The sequence below is a fragment of the Nannospalax galili genome, unplaced genomic scaffold (assembly GCF_000622305.1).
Source record: "Nannospalax galili isolate Female #2095 unplaced genomic scaffold, S.galili_v1.0 scaffold701, whole genome shotgun sequence".
In the NCBI taxonomy this organism is placed as follows: domain Eukaryota; kingdom Metazoa; phylum Chordata; class Mammalia; order Rodentia; family Spalacidae; genus Nannospalax; species Nannospalax galili.
Genome location: NW_008344990.1, coordinates 828,014 through 842,923, shown reverse-complemented (window position 1 = coordinate 842,923; position 14,910 = coordinate 828,014). Strand labels below are relative to the sequence as shown.

At 39.5% G+C, this 14,910-nt stretch overlaps 1 protein-coding gene across 6 annotated transcripts in view; it reads left to right on the top strand.

Annotated features, from left to right (window-relative positions):
- The window catches only part of Arhgef9 (Cdc42 guanine nucleotide exchange factor 9), a 200,284-nt gene that overhangs the window by 19,105 nt on the left and 166,269 nt on the right, over nucleotides 1-14,910 (top strand). For 2 of the 6 annotated variants that reach the window (XM_008841255.3, XM_008841252.2), the window contains exon 1: nucleotides 12,794-13,601. The exons of 1 other annotated variant lie outside the window; for it this stretch is intronic. In XM_008841255.3, coding sequence (XP_008839477.1) covers nucleotides 13,593-13,601 — 9 coding nt within the window. In that variant the 5' untranslated portion in view covers nucleotides 12,794-13,592. Of the gene's footprint in view, nucleotides 1-12,793; nucleotides 13,602-14,502; nucleotides 14,518-14,910 lie in introns of those variants that run through there. 3 more of the 6 variants (XM_008841254.3, XM_008841253.3, XM_029567412.1) reach the window with 3 other exon arrangements.

Below are 14,910 nucleotides of genomic sequence, written 5' to 3'. Positions count from 1 at the left end.
CTCCCCTTGGGAACTTGGAGAGGAGTCCAAACAAGGATGAGCCCTATAGTGAGACTGTCAACCCCGTCTTGTGTGTGTGTGTGTGTGCGTGTGTGCGTGCGTGCGTGCGTGCATGTGTGTGTGTGTGTGTGTGTGTGTGTGTGTGTGTGTGTGGTGTACTGCTTCTAATTCCAGGGCTTTTCCTAGTTTGGTTAGGTGAATGTAATACAGGTCACTAGTTTTATAGCTTTTTATATATCTGTGGTGGTTTGAATGAGAATGTCCCCCACAGGCTGGAGGTATTACATCACTAGGGGAGAGTTCATAGTCTTGCCCCTCTTACAGTCTCATTTTGCTTCCTGCTTGCTCATGCTTGAAAATGTGAGCTCTCAGCTTCCTGATCTAGTTGCCATGCCTGCCTCCTGTCATGCCTTCCCACTGTAATGGATTCTTAAGGCAAATTAACTCTTCCTTCTATAAATTGCTTTGGTAATGATGTTTTACCAGAGCAACAGAAAACTAACTAATACAGTGTCTTTACAGAATTTTGAAGTGTAGATATAAGTAAGCATAGCAAATACATTTTATTTCCTTCTATTTTTCTAATCCAAGGAACACACATCATAAGTACTATACTGTGTCTTTGTTAATATACTATATTTTGTGATCTCTTCCCATCAGTCTACAAAGAGCTTTAGTAGTCTTGGCTGGAACCTTGTGGATTGCTATGAACTGCCATCTTCCACACATCTTTTTACCAATCTTTGGTGGTATCCAGGCTCTCAACAGTTTCTGTCATGGTATTTTTGCAGGACTGTCTTGGGCTTCAGCAAGACATACAGTTTCTCAAAGTTAATTCCTTCCTTCTACTGAAGTTTTAGCTTATTTATATAATCTGCTTACCTAACTACTTATGTAATTATTGTTTAGTGACTCTTATAAGCAAAATTCCTTACTTAATTTGCTGCTGTGTGCTTACTGTCTTGAATAGCCAATGACTTTCAGTTGATATGAAGCCTGTTAAAAAATAAAACCTAAGTACGTAGGTTAGAAAGTGGTAGATAGCAGGCTGAATGACTCATAATGCCCAAGAATGGAACGATCCAGATTAGGCTCTAAAACTAAACACTGGGTCCTGATGCTGACAGAAGCATTCACTGTCCATCCCAGTCTTCAGTTGATATAGATTTGATTTTGGCTGCCCCAGAAAGATCATAATCCTGAGGAGAACCATTGTCCTTTCTCTGAAGGGCCTTTTAGACCTTTGCTATTTTTTTCCAACAAGTCTTCTCTCTACTCTGAGTAGAGACAGATGGTCTGGCCCACAGGCTTGTTTGAAATAGAACTGAAATTGGCCAAAAATAAATGTGAAATCGGATTGAAATAGACGAAAGCAAAGGAACAGGAGGAAATTGATGTTCTTATGTATTTATTCAGACATTTATTCAGACTCATTGGCCACAGGGGGGCGGTACAGACATTGTTTCCTGAAGGAAGACCTCTAGGTGGCCAAGAAGGGGGAACAGAAATGAAGCGGTACTGTAATTCTCAGCCTACAATCTGGACTTTTAAATTCTTTCTGGAGGAGTTCTTACTACCCAAGGCCCTTGGTGAGGGAGGCAGGGCTGTGGAGCAAAAACTAGTATTCACAGTCTGCAGCAGGGAATGCCTTCCATGACAGAATTTCTTTATATACTAATCTGAGTCAAGAGGGCTGTATGTTGTTCTTCATCTTCTCATTCACTTGTACATTTAGTTATTCAGTCATTAAACGTGTATTCTTTGCGTGCTAAGCACTGTTTTAGGTGCCCGGAATAAAACAGTGAACAAAACATTCTCTGTCTTCATGGAACTTATGCTTTATAAAGGAAGACAATAAATCAATAAGCAAAAAATTATGTAATGGTTCAGGTTATGATAAAGGATTTGAGGAAAAATCAAGATAATGGAATAGGAAATGATGTACAATGTTGTGAAAGTGATCAGGATAGGACAATTTTGAGAAGGTGAAAGAGCTAAACTTGCACCAGGGGAACAGTCTTTGCAGATTCAAATTAACAACCCTTGTTAGATTTCCCATTATAACTCTACCCCCCAACCACCTGATTATTTGTAACCTAATCCATCACATTATGCTCAGGGAACCACCTGGAGACTAATGCTGTGCCTGCTTCACCTTCAACCAAGATGTTGAAGATTTAAAACAATAAGTACTTCATTTTAAGCTACAACTGAAGTCACAGGTTTTAGAAAGATAGTAAAGAAACGTGTCTGAGTTCACACAGCTACCAAGAAACAAAGATTGAACTTATATGCAAAAGTTTTACTTTCTTATATACTGCTCTTTTCATTTTTCTATGGGCTTCTCAAGGCATTACGGAGGCATATTTGAACGTCAACCTTTTTGCAAAATGTGAGTGTTCAGAATAAGAGAGGCAATAGTTTACTCCGTTGCTACTACTCCCACCCTTATACCTGCTAGATACCTGTTATGATGGATGTAGAGTGAAAAGCAGCCAGGCTTAGAACAAAACTGAAAATCATGCCTCAACTCCAAGTTTAGAGATGGTCATGTAGGGGGATGAAGAGATGGGTCAGTGTTTGAGAGCACTTCCAGCTCTTGCAAAGGACCAGAGTTAGGTTCTCAGCACCCACATTCAGTGACTCACAGCTGCTTGTAACTCCAGGTCCAGGGGATCCATTCCCTGTTCTAGCTTCTGTAGGAAACTGCACACATGTTCACATACATACATAAATATAAATAATAACAAAAGTAACTGTAATAATACAGAAGCATGCTTATCTTTGTGGAAACTGTGTGTGTGTGTGTGTAGAGGAAAGTGGTTAGGAGGGAATAGGAATTTGAATCCATACTAGATGACTTAAAACACTTGAGAGGGCTATTTCTTACAAAGACACTGCTTTTATTTTTATTTTTACATGGTCTAGAGTGTAGCACTCTAACAAATGAGCAGAAACTAGAGAAGTACATTTTAGCTCCAAATGAATAATATCCTTGGAAGCTCTAGAGTGAATTTCCTGTTACTAAAATTTATTTAATGGCTGTTGGACAAAACTTATCAAAGTTAATGGAGAAAAAAATGGATTCTGAAAACAAATCTGAGTTCGAATATTGCTACTTATTTGTCTTGCCTGTATGACTATGGGCTATATGTAAACATTCAGTTACAATTTCTTACTCTTTAAAATAATGACAGTTACATCTTTTCAGACTCATGGGGATACTTAATATGTTTAAAAGCCTAGTGACCATGTGTGCCCAAAGTATTTCTTCTTGCTCTTCCCACTCCCACTATCACATATATTATAGAAAGGATTTCTATCTAGGGATGTTGGAAAGAGATGATCTATTTTCCCTTCTTGAACATTAGATCCTGTGACTTACTCTCTTATTCATTAAAATTTCATTAATTGGGGCTGGAGAAATGGCTCATCAGTTAAAAGCATTGACTGCTCTTACAGAGGACCCAGGTTCGATTCCCAGCACCTACACAGCAGATAACAATCGTCCATAACTCCAGTTCCAGAGGACCCTGATGCCTTCTTCTGACCTCCAGGGGCAGTGCATGACATGGGTGCACTTACAAACATTCAGGCAATACACTCATACAAATAAAATTACAATAAATACATAATTTTTTTTTATAAATTTTATTGAATTTTTGTGTATTTCAAATATAAAATCATCTTTATACCCCCTTCTCCCTTCCCTTTTGACACCTTCCCATAGTCCCCACTGGAGTTCATACATTCTGTTATTTATATTAAGGCCTATTATGTAAAGTTAGGGTTGTGAGATGTCCCTCAGTGCAAGTTCAGCCACCGGGGTTTAGTCAGCCTATCTAGAGTCTCTCTCTTCAAGAAGATCTGTCTTCCTCACCCAGCAGTAATCAGCTGCCAATAACTCTTTAATTAAGATTGGGGCTTGCTGCTCATTTCCACAGTTCTGTTCTGGGTTTTTGTCTGCCTCAATTTGCATGGGTCTTGTGCATGCTCATACCTTTGCTGTGCGTGTGTATGACAAGGGTCCCAGTCACCTGTAGGACTATTTCTGTGCAGTCATGCACCTCCTCCCTGGCTCTTACAATATTTCTGCTCCCTCTTCCGCAATGGTCCCTGAACCCTGGGTGGATGGGCCCCAATGTAGGAGACCCATCTAAGAACCCACACTCTGCCAACTCTTACTCTCTGCATTTTGGCTATTTGTGGCCTTTTGTGTTACTGGCCCTCTGTTGCATGACAAGCTTCATTAATGAGAATTGAAAGATGCATTAGTGTTCTCTTCATCCCTCAGAGCTTTGGAGAGCACTACACAAGCTGGTACATCAACTGATGGTCCAACCCTAGCTTCAAGGCCTAAAATACACATCAATGACCAGCACAGCAAATGACATTGGTGCAGTAGCTGCACTTTTATCTTGGGGGTAATCAACAGTTACCTAACTGAACTTAAAGCCCACTCAACGGGAGGAAACTCATGTCTGGTACTGTAAGCCTAGCCAAATACATGTAGCTGGAGAGGTCATAGATCTTAGAGAAAACCCAAGGCTCTCATATCCCTAGACAAATGTAGGAATTTCTTACTATGTGCAAAATATGGCTCCTTAAATTTATAGACAAGTATCTCAGTCACCACCCATCAAAGTAGCTTCTTTTTCAACAGAGATTATTAGAGTTACACCACTGGTCACACACAGATATTCTCTGTAAATTGCCCAAGCCTAAGTGACACATTTAGGATGTAAGCTCTACACCTAAGACTAACAGAAAATAAATAAAATATTTTTAAAAAATTAATTATCTAACATATGGTGTTGAAATGATTTACATCATTAACTGTCTCCTTTATTAGACTGCAAACGCTCTGAGAACAGTGTTATAGGCATTAGGTGTCAGAATATATGCTTATTGAATTGAACTCATTGTAGAACAGTGGAGATACTCTATTCTGAATAATTTAATAATTGCTCTTGTTCTCAGAAAATTGATTCTCTTAAATGGACTGGACAGATATGAATGTGCAAGAGTATCTAGTAACACAAGTAACATAAGTCACATGAAAGAACAAGCTGCATTAAGTATCTATAGCCTGGCAGTTGTACACATCAGGAATTAATGGGGAGGCTGATTTGAGGGATGAATGATAAGTGTGGGAAGCAGGGTCAGGAAAAAAGTAAACTTTACTTTTGGAGTACTTCCTAGCAGAAGTGGGTCTTTAGGAGCTGTTTAAAACATGAAAAACAAGGGACAATCAGAAATTGACTTTTTTCAGCCAGAAAGCAAAGGTTTTAAACCTAGAAATTTCTTAGATTTGGGAGGTAAGACACTGGAACCTATAGTTTACTGGTGTCCAGTCACTACAGTAGCAGAAAAGGGACTCACCATTTAGACTGAATAGAAGCAATAGTTTATTGAGTGTGCTGCAAGAGGGCAGTGGGTTGGGCAGTAACTAGAGTATCACTTGCAGCATAGGGGCAATGGGGGAGGGGCACATATATCTTCATTTGGGAGAAGTACTTTTACATTTGTGTCTAGAGTGAGTTTCTTTGTATGCAGTTTTCTGGTATATAATTCATACCATGCAAAGGACTGTCCAGATTGGTCAGTGTACAGTTCTGGAAGGCTAGAGTGAGCCTCTGTACAGTTAATTTCCAGTTGTGCAGTATCTATCATGTAAATCAGGGTCAATCAGATAAGGGTAGTCCTGTTTCGATCAAAGTGTTTGATAGTATTCAGTGGCTAGAAGTTTGGGATCTAAACTATGCTTGTAGAAATTCCTAATAAAACCAACTACATTTTCTGGTCTATTATAATGATTTTCCCTCTACAGGGCCTAGGACAGAACATTGAAACAGTTTATTCCTGTGACTCAGAAGACATCTTATCAGGTGAAAGAATAGGCTCTAGAGCCACAGTGTTTGGACTTAATATTTGGACTACACTGCTTGCTAACAGTGTAATTTTGGACAAGATATTTAATTGATTCTGCCTAACTTTTCTCATAACTAGAATAAGTATATTAATATCATATATTTCATTGATGAAGAGAATTTAAATAGTTGACACATTTAAAGGGCTTTTAATAGTACCTGTCACAGAGTAAGCATTTATAAATGTCAGCTATTATTTTCTGTTGAACTGAGTTTTGGTTCTAAACAACAGTGTGAATTTGGGAATATTTATATTCCAAACCCTGTCATGAATGAATAGCTTCTTCTCTATAGCTATGGTAGTAGTGATAACATCTGGCTCAAAGAGATGATCAACTAATCTCCAACTGAGATTACTAAAAAGATTTAGGGGCTATCTTGGGAAGGAAGAATCTTCTAATTGTTGTGGGAATTGGAGTTGAAAATAGGTGACCAAGACATTGCAGAAGTGATTGAAGAATGGAATTGGTATTGTTTCTGATCAAGAGATTCTTGGAATCCTTTATACGTGGTAGCAAAAGGGCTGGATCTGGGATACAAGTATTGCTGTTTAAAATGAGAAATTTATTTTTTGTCTTTTTGAGACAGGGTTTCTCTGTAGCCACACCTGGCCTGGAACTTGTTATGTAGACTAGGCTGGCCTGGAACTCACAGAGATCTGCTTGCCTCTGCCTCCTCCCAAGTGATGTGATTAAAGGCATGTGTTACCACGCCCCACTCAGGAGATGCTTTTTAAAGATTTTTGAGTACTGCTGAGTCACCTATAAATTTATTTACAGGTTACCTACAGCTGTATGGTTCATATCAACAGGCCTAAGATCAAATGCCATGTTCAGAGTGTGAAATTTCACAAAAGTACTTTTGAGACTCAGGGTACAAAGGTTTTAGTTCCCTCTCTGCCAGTGGTTGACTGTAATCTTAAACAGACTGCGTCTCATCTCCGAGTACCTCAAATATGAAGATTTGGATTTTCTCTGTGATCCCAAAAGGTCTTGCTTTTTCTGGTTATAAGATATGATTCTTTCAGTAGAATCAGTGAATGAAGGAAGCATTCACGAATTTAACAAGTGTTTGTGATGTACCTGATAAATGTCAAGCAGTGTGATGGGCTTGGGGAAGAAAGCATGGTCTCTTCTCTCCTAGCTCCATAGAAAGAAGCAGGTAAATCTACAGAACAGTTAAGTAAGTGTTCCGTGAGGGTGAAACATGAGGTCCTATCGGGGCAGAATATAACACAGAATGATTTTAGAAGAGAAATATCCAAGGAAGCTTTCTGAAGGAGGTGACACCCGAGCTGAGCTGAGCTTTGAGTAGGGGGGTGGGAGGACAGCAGCAGTTTCCCTGGGCTGTGAAGCAATATAGCCTGGTGTGCTATTGGAACTCTAAGTTCTGTCTAACCACAGAATAGGAAATGAAAGTGGATTGGTAAGTGCTGAGGTTAAAAAGATCAAAGGACAACCACATGAGCAGGACATTGTATGTCATGCCACAGAATTTGCCTTAAGAACAGTGGGGAAACACTGAAGGCATTTAAACAGAGGCGTTATCTAAATCAAGTCTCACGAGTAGGAAATAAAGCATGCTAGTTGTTTTCATCAGAAAGTGCTTTAATACAGAAAATGAAGTGCTAACAAAATTCGTAGATGGGATGGAAAAGCAAGGTTTAAGTTAGGCTTTCAAGAATGACTACTAGGACCATATTAGAATACCTTCCATCTCTGACACAAGCAGAAAGGTAAAGCATCAAGGATTTTGAGATTATCTACATTATTTATCTTTTTAGAAACAAGAAGCTGCCACTGTTCTGACTACTGGGTAGTGTATCATCATATCTGCCAGATGCAAAAAGGAAAAATGATTCATTCTTTAGTTCTCAAAAAACATAGAAATAGCGACCAGATGCCAGGATTTATGGAAACACAGCCACGAAGAAAATCTAATGTCTCCACTAACATGCAGTGGAGATATGGCTTTCTGCTTTATCATCTCATTCTAAGCACTGGGTACAGGCCTGCAATTGACAGAAATTATCCATCCATAATACTGGCTTACAAAGGAGTATGGGAAATGGTTATTTGTTATGTAGTTTTTTTGTTTGGGTGTTTGGTTGGTTTTGCTTTTTTAGCTTTTCAGCTCTATATTAAAGAAAGCTTGGAGAGTGGAATGTATGTTTACCAAATGGTCCACAGCATCCATCATAGGATTGACTAAAAATGCTTTAGAGAGAGAATTTGGGTCAGAGAGAAGGAGGTGGAACTGAGGAGGCAGAGTAGGCCAATGAACCAGGTAATGAATGCTAATAAATCATAGATGAAGAGAAACTGGTTAAAGGTACTGGCAGTAGGAAGAAAAGGAGACATACAAGAAAGAAATTAAGCGTGAAGGAAATCAATGGGCTCTGGAGACTGATTAGTTTTTGGAGATGTGAAAGAGAGGCAGGACTTATGGATAGTTTCTGGCTAGTTCGGTGTGTGAATTCCATTCTCGAAAGGCAAGGAACTCAAAGTGAAAACACTATCAGATGTGGGAGAGAGAACATGAATTACCTTTGGATTTATTAACTTTGAAATACTTGTGAGTTATTCAGAAGGACACAATCAGGAAAACAGATGGAGAGTTATCACTGTACTCCAAGAGTATCAACTTGAGTATCATCAGCAGAGGAAGAAGTTCTCCACTTACCTGTAAGCAAGTACCTATATCTGTTTTGTTCCCCACTGGTACTCAGTAATTTTGTTGAAAGAAGGTATGTACCAGACAGGTCATGTGGATGACATCCATAAGGCAAAAGAACATTTCAGGAAAGAGAGGAAAACATCAGTGGAGTCCTATGAGAGTGACCTCAAGAAAGACAGAGATAGACACTTTAGTAAAAAAAGTTATTACTTTGTTTATAGCCATAAGATCTTTCAGGTTTCTATAGGATGATAATGATAAAGGTTGAGGGGGTCAAAGAAAGTAAGGAAGTTATTCCATTTCTCCTGTTGGTGTGACAAACACCATGACCCAAAGCAATTTAAATGAAGAAAGGTTGATTTCATCTTACACTTCCAGGTCACCATCCATCTTTGAGAGAAGTCAGGCAGGAACTCAAGGCAGGAATCTGGAGGCAGGAATCAAAGAAAATGTTTTGTTCTTGTGGATTTACCCTCTGCCTTACCTTCAGCTACTTTTCTTATACAGCCCAGACCCACCTTCCTGAGGATGGTGCTGCCCACAATTGATTCGGCCTTCCTACATCAACTAGCAATAAAGAAAATGGTCCAGACATGCCCACAGGCCAGTGTGATCAATTTTTTTAATTTAATTTGTGTGTATTTCATACACACCATCTTAATCATCTTTACATCTCCTTCCCCACTGGCATCCTCCCATAGCCACTCCATGGGATTTCACACATTCTGTCACTTATGTTAAGACCCACCAGGTCAGGTTAGTGAGTGTCCCCTGACATCCTTTAGTGCATGTTCATCCACTGGGGTCTAGTCAGCCTATCTAGCATCACCCCCTTCAAGAAGATCAGCTCTTCCTCACCTAGCAGTAATCAGCTGCCAATAGTGCTTCCACTAAGATTGGGGCCTGCTGTCCATTTCCAAAGTTCGGTGCTGGGTTTTTGTGATCAGTTTTTCAGTTGAGATTCACTTTTCCCAAGTATCTGTAGGTTGTGTGTGTCAAATAAAAAGTGACTAGCACAGAAGTAGAGCTACATTAAGAATGAAATTTTCAGGAGAAACATTCTAGTTGCTCACAATGTGATGACAGCCAGTATGTATCTCAACATAACCTCTAGGAGTGGATTTCAAATTGTTTTAATGATTACTTGTCAAAAGACGTAGCTTTGCATCGCAACCTATCAATTACATTTATATTTATATATAACTGAAATAGAACCTTTATGGAGTAGTATTTACCTTAACTGCATCGACATTACATACACATGGGATGATACAAAAAACCTTGTATGTCTGTGTATTTCAGTTAAAACAATTTTTTCAAAGTTTTATGCTATAGCATTATTTCATTATTATTTATCTTGTAGCCTTTATTTCTATTTATGGTTGAATAATATTCCATTGAATGCATATACCATATTTTTGTTTACCAACATTGTTTATCAACAATGGATGAGTGCTTGAATTGTTCCATCTTTTGGTTATTATGAATAATATCTCTATGAACATTCCTCCATGTTTTTGTGTGGACTTATTTTCCTTTCTCTTAGATGCATATCAAAGAGTGGAGCTGTTTAATAAAATGGTAATTCGATGTTTAATGTTTTGAGAAGCTGCTAGACTGTTCTAAAAGCCAGATCTACTGTTTTACTTTACTACCAGCTGTATTATGAGCATTCTACCACCTAGCTACATCTCTATGACAAATAATGACATAGTCAATATCTTGTATTTAGATTTCCTGCGTTTTATTTGAATAGCCCTGATGGCTAACCACTGTTCAATATCTTTTCATGTGCTTAATTGACCATTTCATTGGATGAATGTTATTAAAATATTTTGAAGATTTTTCAATTTCATTACATTTATTTATTTATGGGAGGCATGTGGAGATCAGAGAACAATTTGTAGGAGTGGGTTCTCTCCTTCTACCATGGGTCCCAGGGATCAAACTCAGTTTGTTTGGCTTGGTGATAAGCGCCTTTACCTGCTGAGCCATCTTGCTGGCCCATATTTCTTTTTAAAAATTATTATTATTATTATTGTACATGTGTGCATGATGCATATGTGGAGTTGAGCATGTCATGGTATACATGTGGAGGTCAGATGATAACTTTGTAGAGTTAGTTCTCTCCTTCCACCATTACATGGTTCCTGCACATCAAGAACTTTTCTTTCTGAACCATCTCATCACCCCTTGTGTTATATTTCTTTTTGTGAGTTGTAAGAATTCCTTATTATTTATTACAGATACAAATCTGTTATCAGGTGTTATTTGCAAAGAATTTTCTTTCCTATTACTTAGGTTCACATTCTTAATGATATCTTTGAAGCATAAAAGTTTTCAATTTTGATGCAGTTCAATTTAATTATTTTTCTCTTGGTTGCTTGTGCTTTTATGTCATATTTAAGAAAACATACCCAGGGTCATAAATCCCCCTATTTTGTAAGCTACTATCATTATTATAGCTAAAGAATTAATAATGACTTTTAAATATGAACTATTTGACTAGTGGTCAGATTTCCAGCTGTTTCAAAAATGTCACAAATGTATGTTATTTGTGTGTGTACAAATTCCACCTCAGTCAGTTGAGAAGTTTTCTTCCTATTTGTTTGTGAAGAACTGGATCATTCATTTTGTAATTTTTTGCAGTGATTTCATAATCTGAATCCCTGTAAACATTTTTTGTCCTGCCGGTGTTCAGCAACTTGATAGTTAGGTTTAGACATTAGATCTGATTCAGGAGTTTTTGTTGTTTTGACAAGAATCATTCAAAAGTGGTTTTTCTGTGAGCCAAAATTTGTAAAACGGGCTCTCATTTGGAGTTTATTCTATAATGGAGGGCCAGTGGCCATTTTATTTATGATCAGCATCTATTCAGAATTTCAAACAATTTCATTAAGATGAATGATATCTGAACCTCAAAGATTTCTAGAGAACAGAAAGTAATTTTTGTTCCTCCTAAAGTCTATAGTGTAACAGCTCCAGAATAAAATTTGATCTATATCTGGCTAATCTACTTTCTTACCTCTCTCCACCGCTATCTACCTGTTGACTTATAAGGTCATAGGAATGTAAGAGCAAGAAAGGTTCTGTGAGATCATCTGTATTAGGGAGCCCTTCCTTCTTGAGGGTCCACCAGGGAGTTACAGAAATTACATGTATTTTTCTGTAAAGTTCTGAGATTTCAGTTCATTCTCAGATAAGTCTAAATCTTCATGTGACAGAAGGTGAGTCCAAGAACCACAGAAGGGAGTTTAAAGTAGAGCTAGTATATTTGAATCCTTCTGGTCTCTAGTACAGGACATGTTCCCTCCAATTGTGAGCAGAAAGTCATAAACACTGAACAGTGCAATGATTACAAGCAGTCGCAAGTTCTTTAAAAGTTTGTGCATTCACCAATAGTTAATTTCCCTTCCTAGTACTCAGCAGCCCCAAAGAGTGCCAAGTTAACTGTAGTGTGAAGAAATCGTAATTAGGGATGGCCACATGACTGAGCCAAGGCATCTGGAGCAGAGAATCCAAATAGAACTGGATTGTGGATACTTGGTACTGTTCCTGCGATTCTGACCACAACAGTACTTTGTAGGATTTTTACTGAGATTGTGACTTACCTGTAAACTACTTTAGACAGTGGTCAAAGACACTTGTGTTTTCCGTTGGCCCAGGCTTCAGAGGGGCTGTCGAGTTATAAACCTCTTTTCCGCCTACCTACCCCTTTTATCTTACCTGTCCCTCCACTTCTTTTTCTTCATTGTATCCTCTATTCCTTCTTCTTCCTTCCAATCTCATTTTGCCTTTCTTTCTCCTTCTCAAGGGCTCTCTCTGTGCCCTCCTCCTCCTTTCTTGTCAGGCCTATTCACTTCATTCTCTTTGCTCTCCCACGTCCCCATCTTTCCCCTCCTCTTTCGGTCTCTTACCCTCCACCCCCACCCCCAACAAGTCCCTCACCCCCACGTAAAAACAGGCTGTTGGTGGCACCCATGGAGAGAGCCGGCTCTGTGAGTTTTGGGCTCTCCGATTGGCTGACGCTGCTAGCACACCAGCTCAAGTCTCGCCTCCGGCTACTGAATGCGCAGCTGCAGCTTCTACTATTGGCCTGTGCGCCTGTCAGCGGCTCTCTTAGCGTCACGCAAGCGCCCCCAGTCTCTGCGTGAATAAAAAGGCAGCCTACCAGCTGAGGTGGGGGTGGGGAGAGGAGAGGGAGAGGGCCAGCGAGGAAAGGCTAGAAAGAGTGACTGGTAGCCGGGAATCCCTTGAAGAGAGCAAGCAAGCGAGGAATAGGGGAGACTGAGACTGACCGGTAGCCAGCCAGGCAGACGGACGCATGCCCGGACAGACAGAAGGCGCCGGAGAACCGATAGGTTCCTTCTGCCTTTCTTTTTGAAAAGCAGGATTTTGATTTTTCAGTGGCGCCCAAGAGAGAATGCTGGACTCTGCTGCCTTAAGCGCAAGCTAAGATTTCTCAGCTAGGAAGGAAAGATCAGCCCAGTCCCGAGAGGGGGAGGGAAGCCAGAGCCCCTGCCTCCAACCCCCTTCCCTCCCCCGACCATACTCGGGGGCCAAACCCAGACCTTCCCCTAACCATCTGACTTCCTCCTTTCCTTTTTAGCATGGTGGCTGTATGGACAGTCTGACAGAACAGAGACTGACATCTCCCAATCTGCCGGCCCCCCACCTGGAACACTACAGTGTTCTGCATTGCACCATGACCCTGGATGTGCAAACTGTAGTCGTTTTTGCTGTGATTGTAGTCCTCCTGCTTGTCAATGTCATACTCATGTTTTTCTTGGGAACGCGCTGAATGGAGTCCAGCCACCTGAGCGGTTGCGAACTCTCGCTTTGATTTCATCCCAAGAGCCTCTGAGGGGGAAAAAAAAATCCAAAAGAGACAGTCCGAGACAGGGAAAGAGAGGGAGAGAAAGAGCAAGCTTTCTTACTCAGGGGGGAAAACGTTTTGAGCTTCAACATGGCCTCGCTGTGATATGTATGACGTTGGTATATTATCTCTCCCTAAATCTTTTGCCATGTCTTGTCTTTTAAGTATGCCTGTGAGTGTAGCTGCTTATTGCTTGAGTAAAATTGTTGATAAGGAAATGTTTTCGATTTAAGTGTGCATGTGTATGTGTGCATTGCATTCTCCATCTGTGTGACGTTTTAGCAAGCTCTGTGTCTTGTTAAGGTGGCTTCGCTGTTTGTGATGTCTCGTTAACTCATTTTCTTAACTAGCTTTAAACTCCGTTAAGGAATTTTAATCAAAATTTCTCTCTCGCTATCAAGAATGAGTTTGGGTTTGTTTGGGGCTGGGGCTCGGGGGAGGTGTTTGTGGAAGAGCATGATGAATTTTTGGCATCCTATGAAAGTCTTTCACTGGATGTTTAGAGGGGAAAAACTGATGCAAGAAGTGCGTTTGTGGAAAATAGTCTGTAAATGAGAAGCAAGAATTGGGGAAGTGACACATTGGGGTGCCTTGGGCTGGCAATTAGTGACTATGTCCCTTGAATTGCAATATTGCTGTTCAGGGTTTACAATTTCTGATTTGGAAAGAAGCCACCTAATTAAAACATTTATTAAAACATTAAGTGAGATTTTCTCTGGAATCATGGAACAAAAAGTATTCTTTGAAATTTTGAATTAACAAGAGAGGATTTTGACTTGATGTTTGGGCTCCTTTTTCCAGAAATTGTACTCCTGGATTTGAGTTTGAGGATTTTTTGCTGTGTGTCATGCAAAAACCAAAAGCAATATTTTTACCTACTTTGGGAAAAAAGTATTGGATATGGCTCCTGTGGGGTAATCTTATTTGCAATGATGTTTTTGAACTACATTTCAATATAGAAGTTGATAGTGCCGATGAGATTTGCTTCCTTGTTTGTTGCTTAAGAACAGAAGTCTCTGAAACATTCATGTAACTGTAAGTATGTAATGTACTAAATTAAGAATTTGAGCACAGAAAAAGGGCATGTAATGGGATGAGGGCTGGGGAAACAGGAGCTGGAAACAATGTTCCAGTTTGAGATCTCTCTGTATTATGTAGTCATAGTGGTGCTTGCTGTTATTCTTACTATTATTATTATTATTATTATTTCTGTTTTTGCTGAGATGTATTGTGGCAAAGCTAGTAAAAAGTTGTTTCTGATACTAGTGTGTACATAATATTTGGTTTTGTTTTCTTTATTTTTTTCTGTTTTCTTTGCTGATGTACGCAGATCTTCCTCATTCCATTGCTTACCTGACTTGAAACAGTGCCTTTTCTGCCTCATATAGCCGTGAATCAGGCCACATACACGCCCCCACACATGCATCT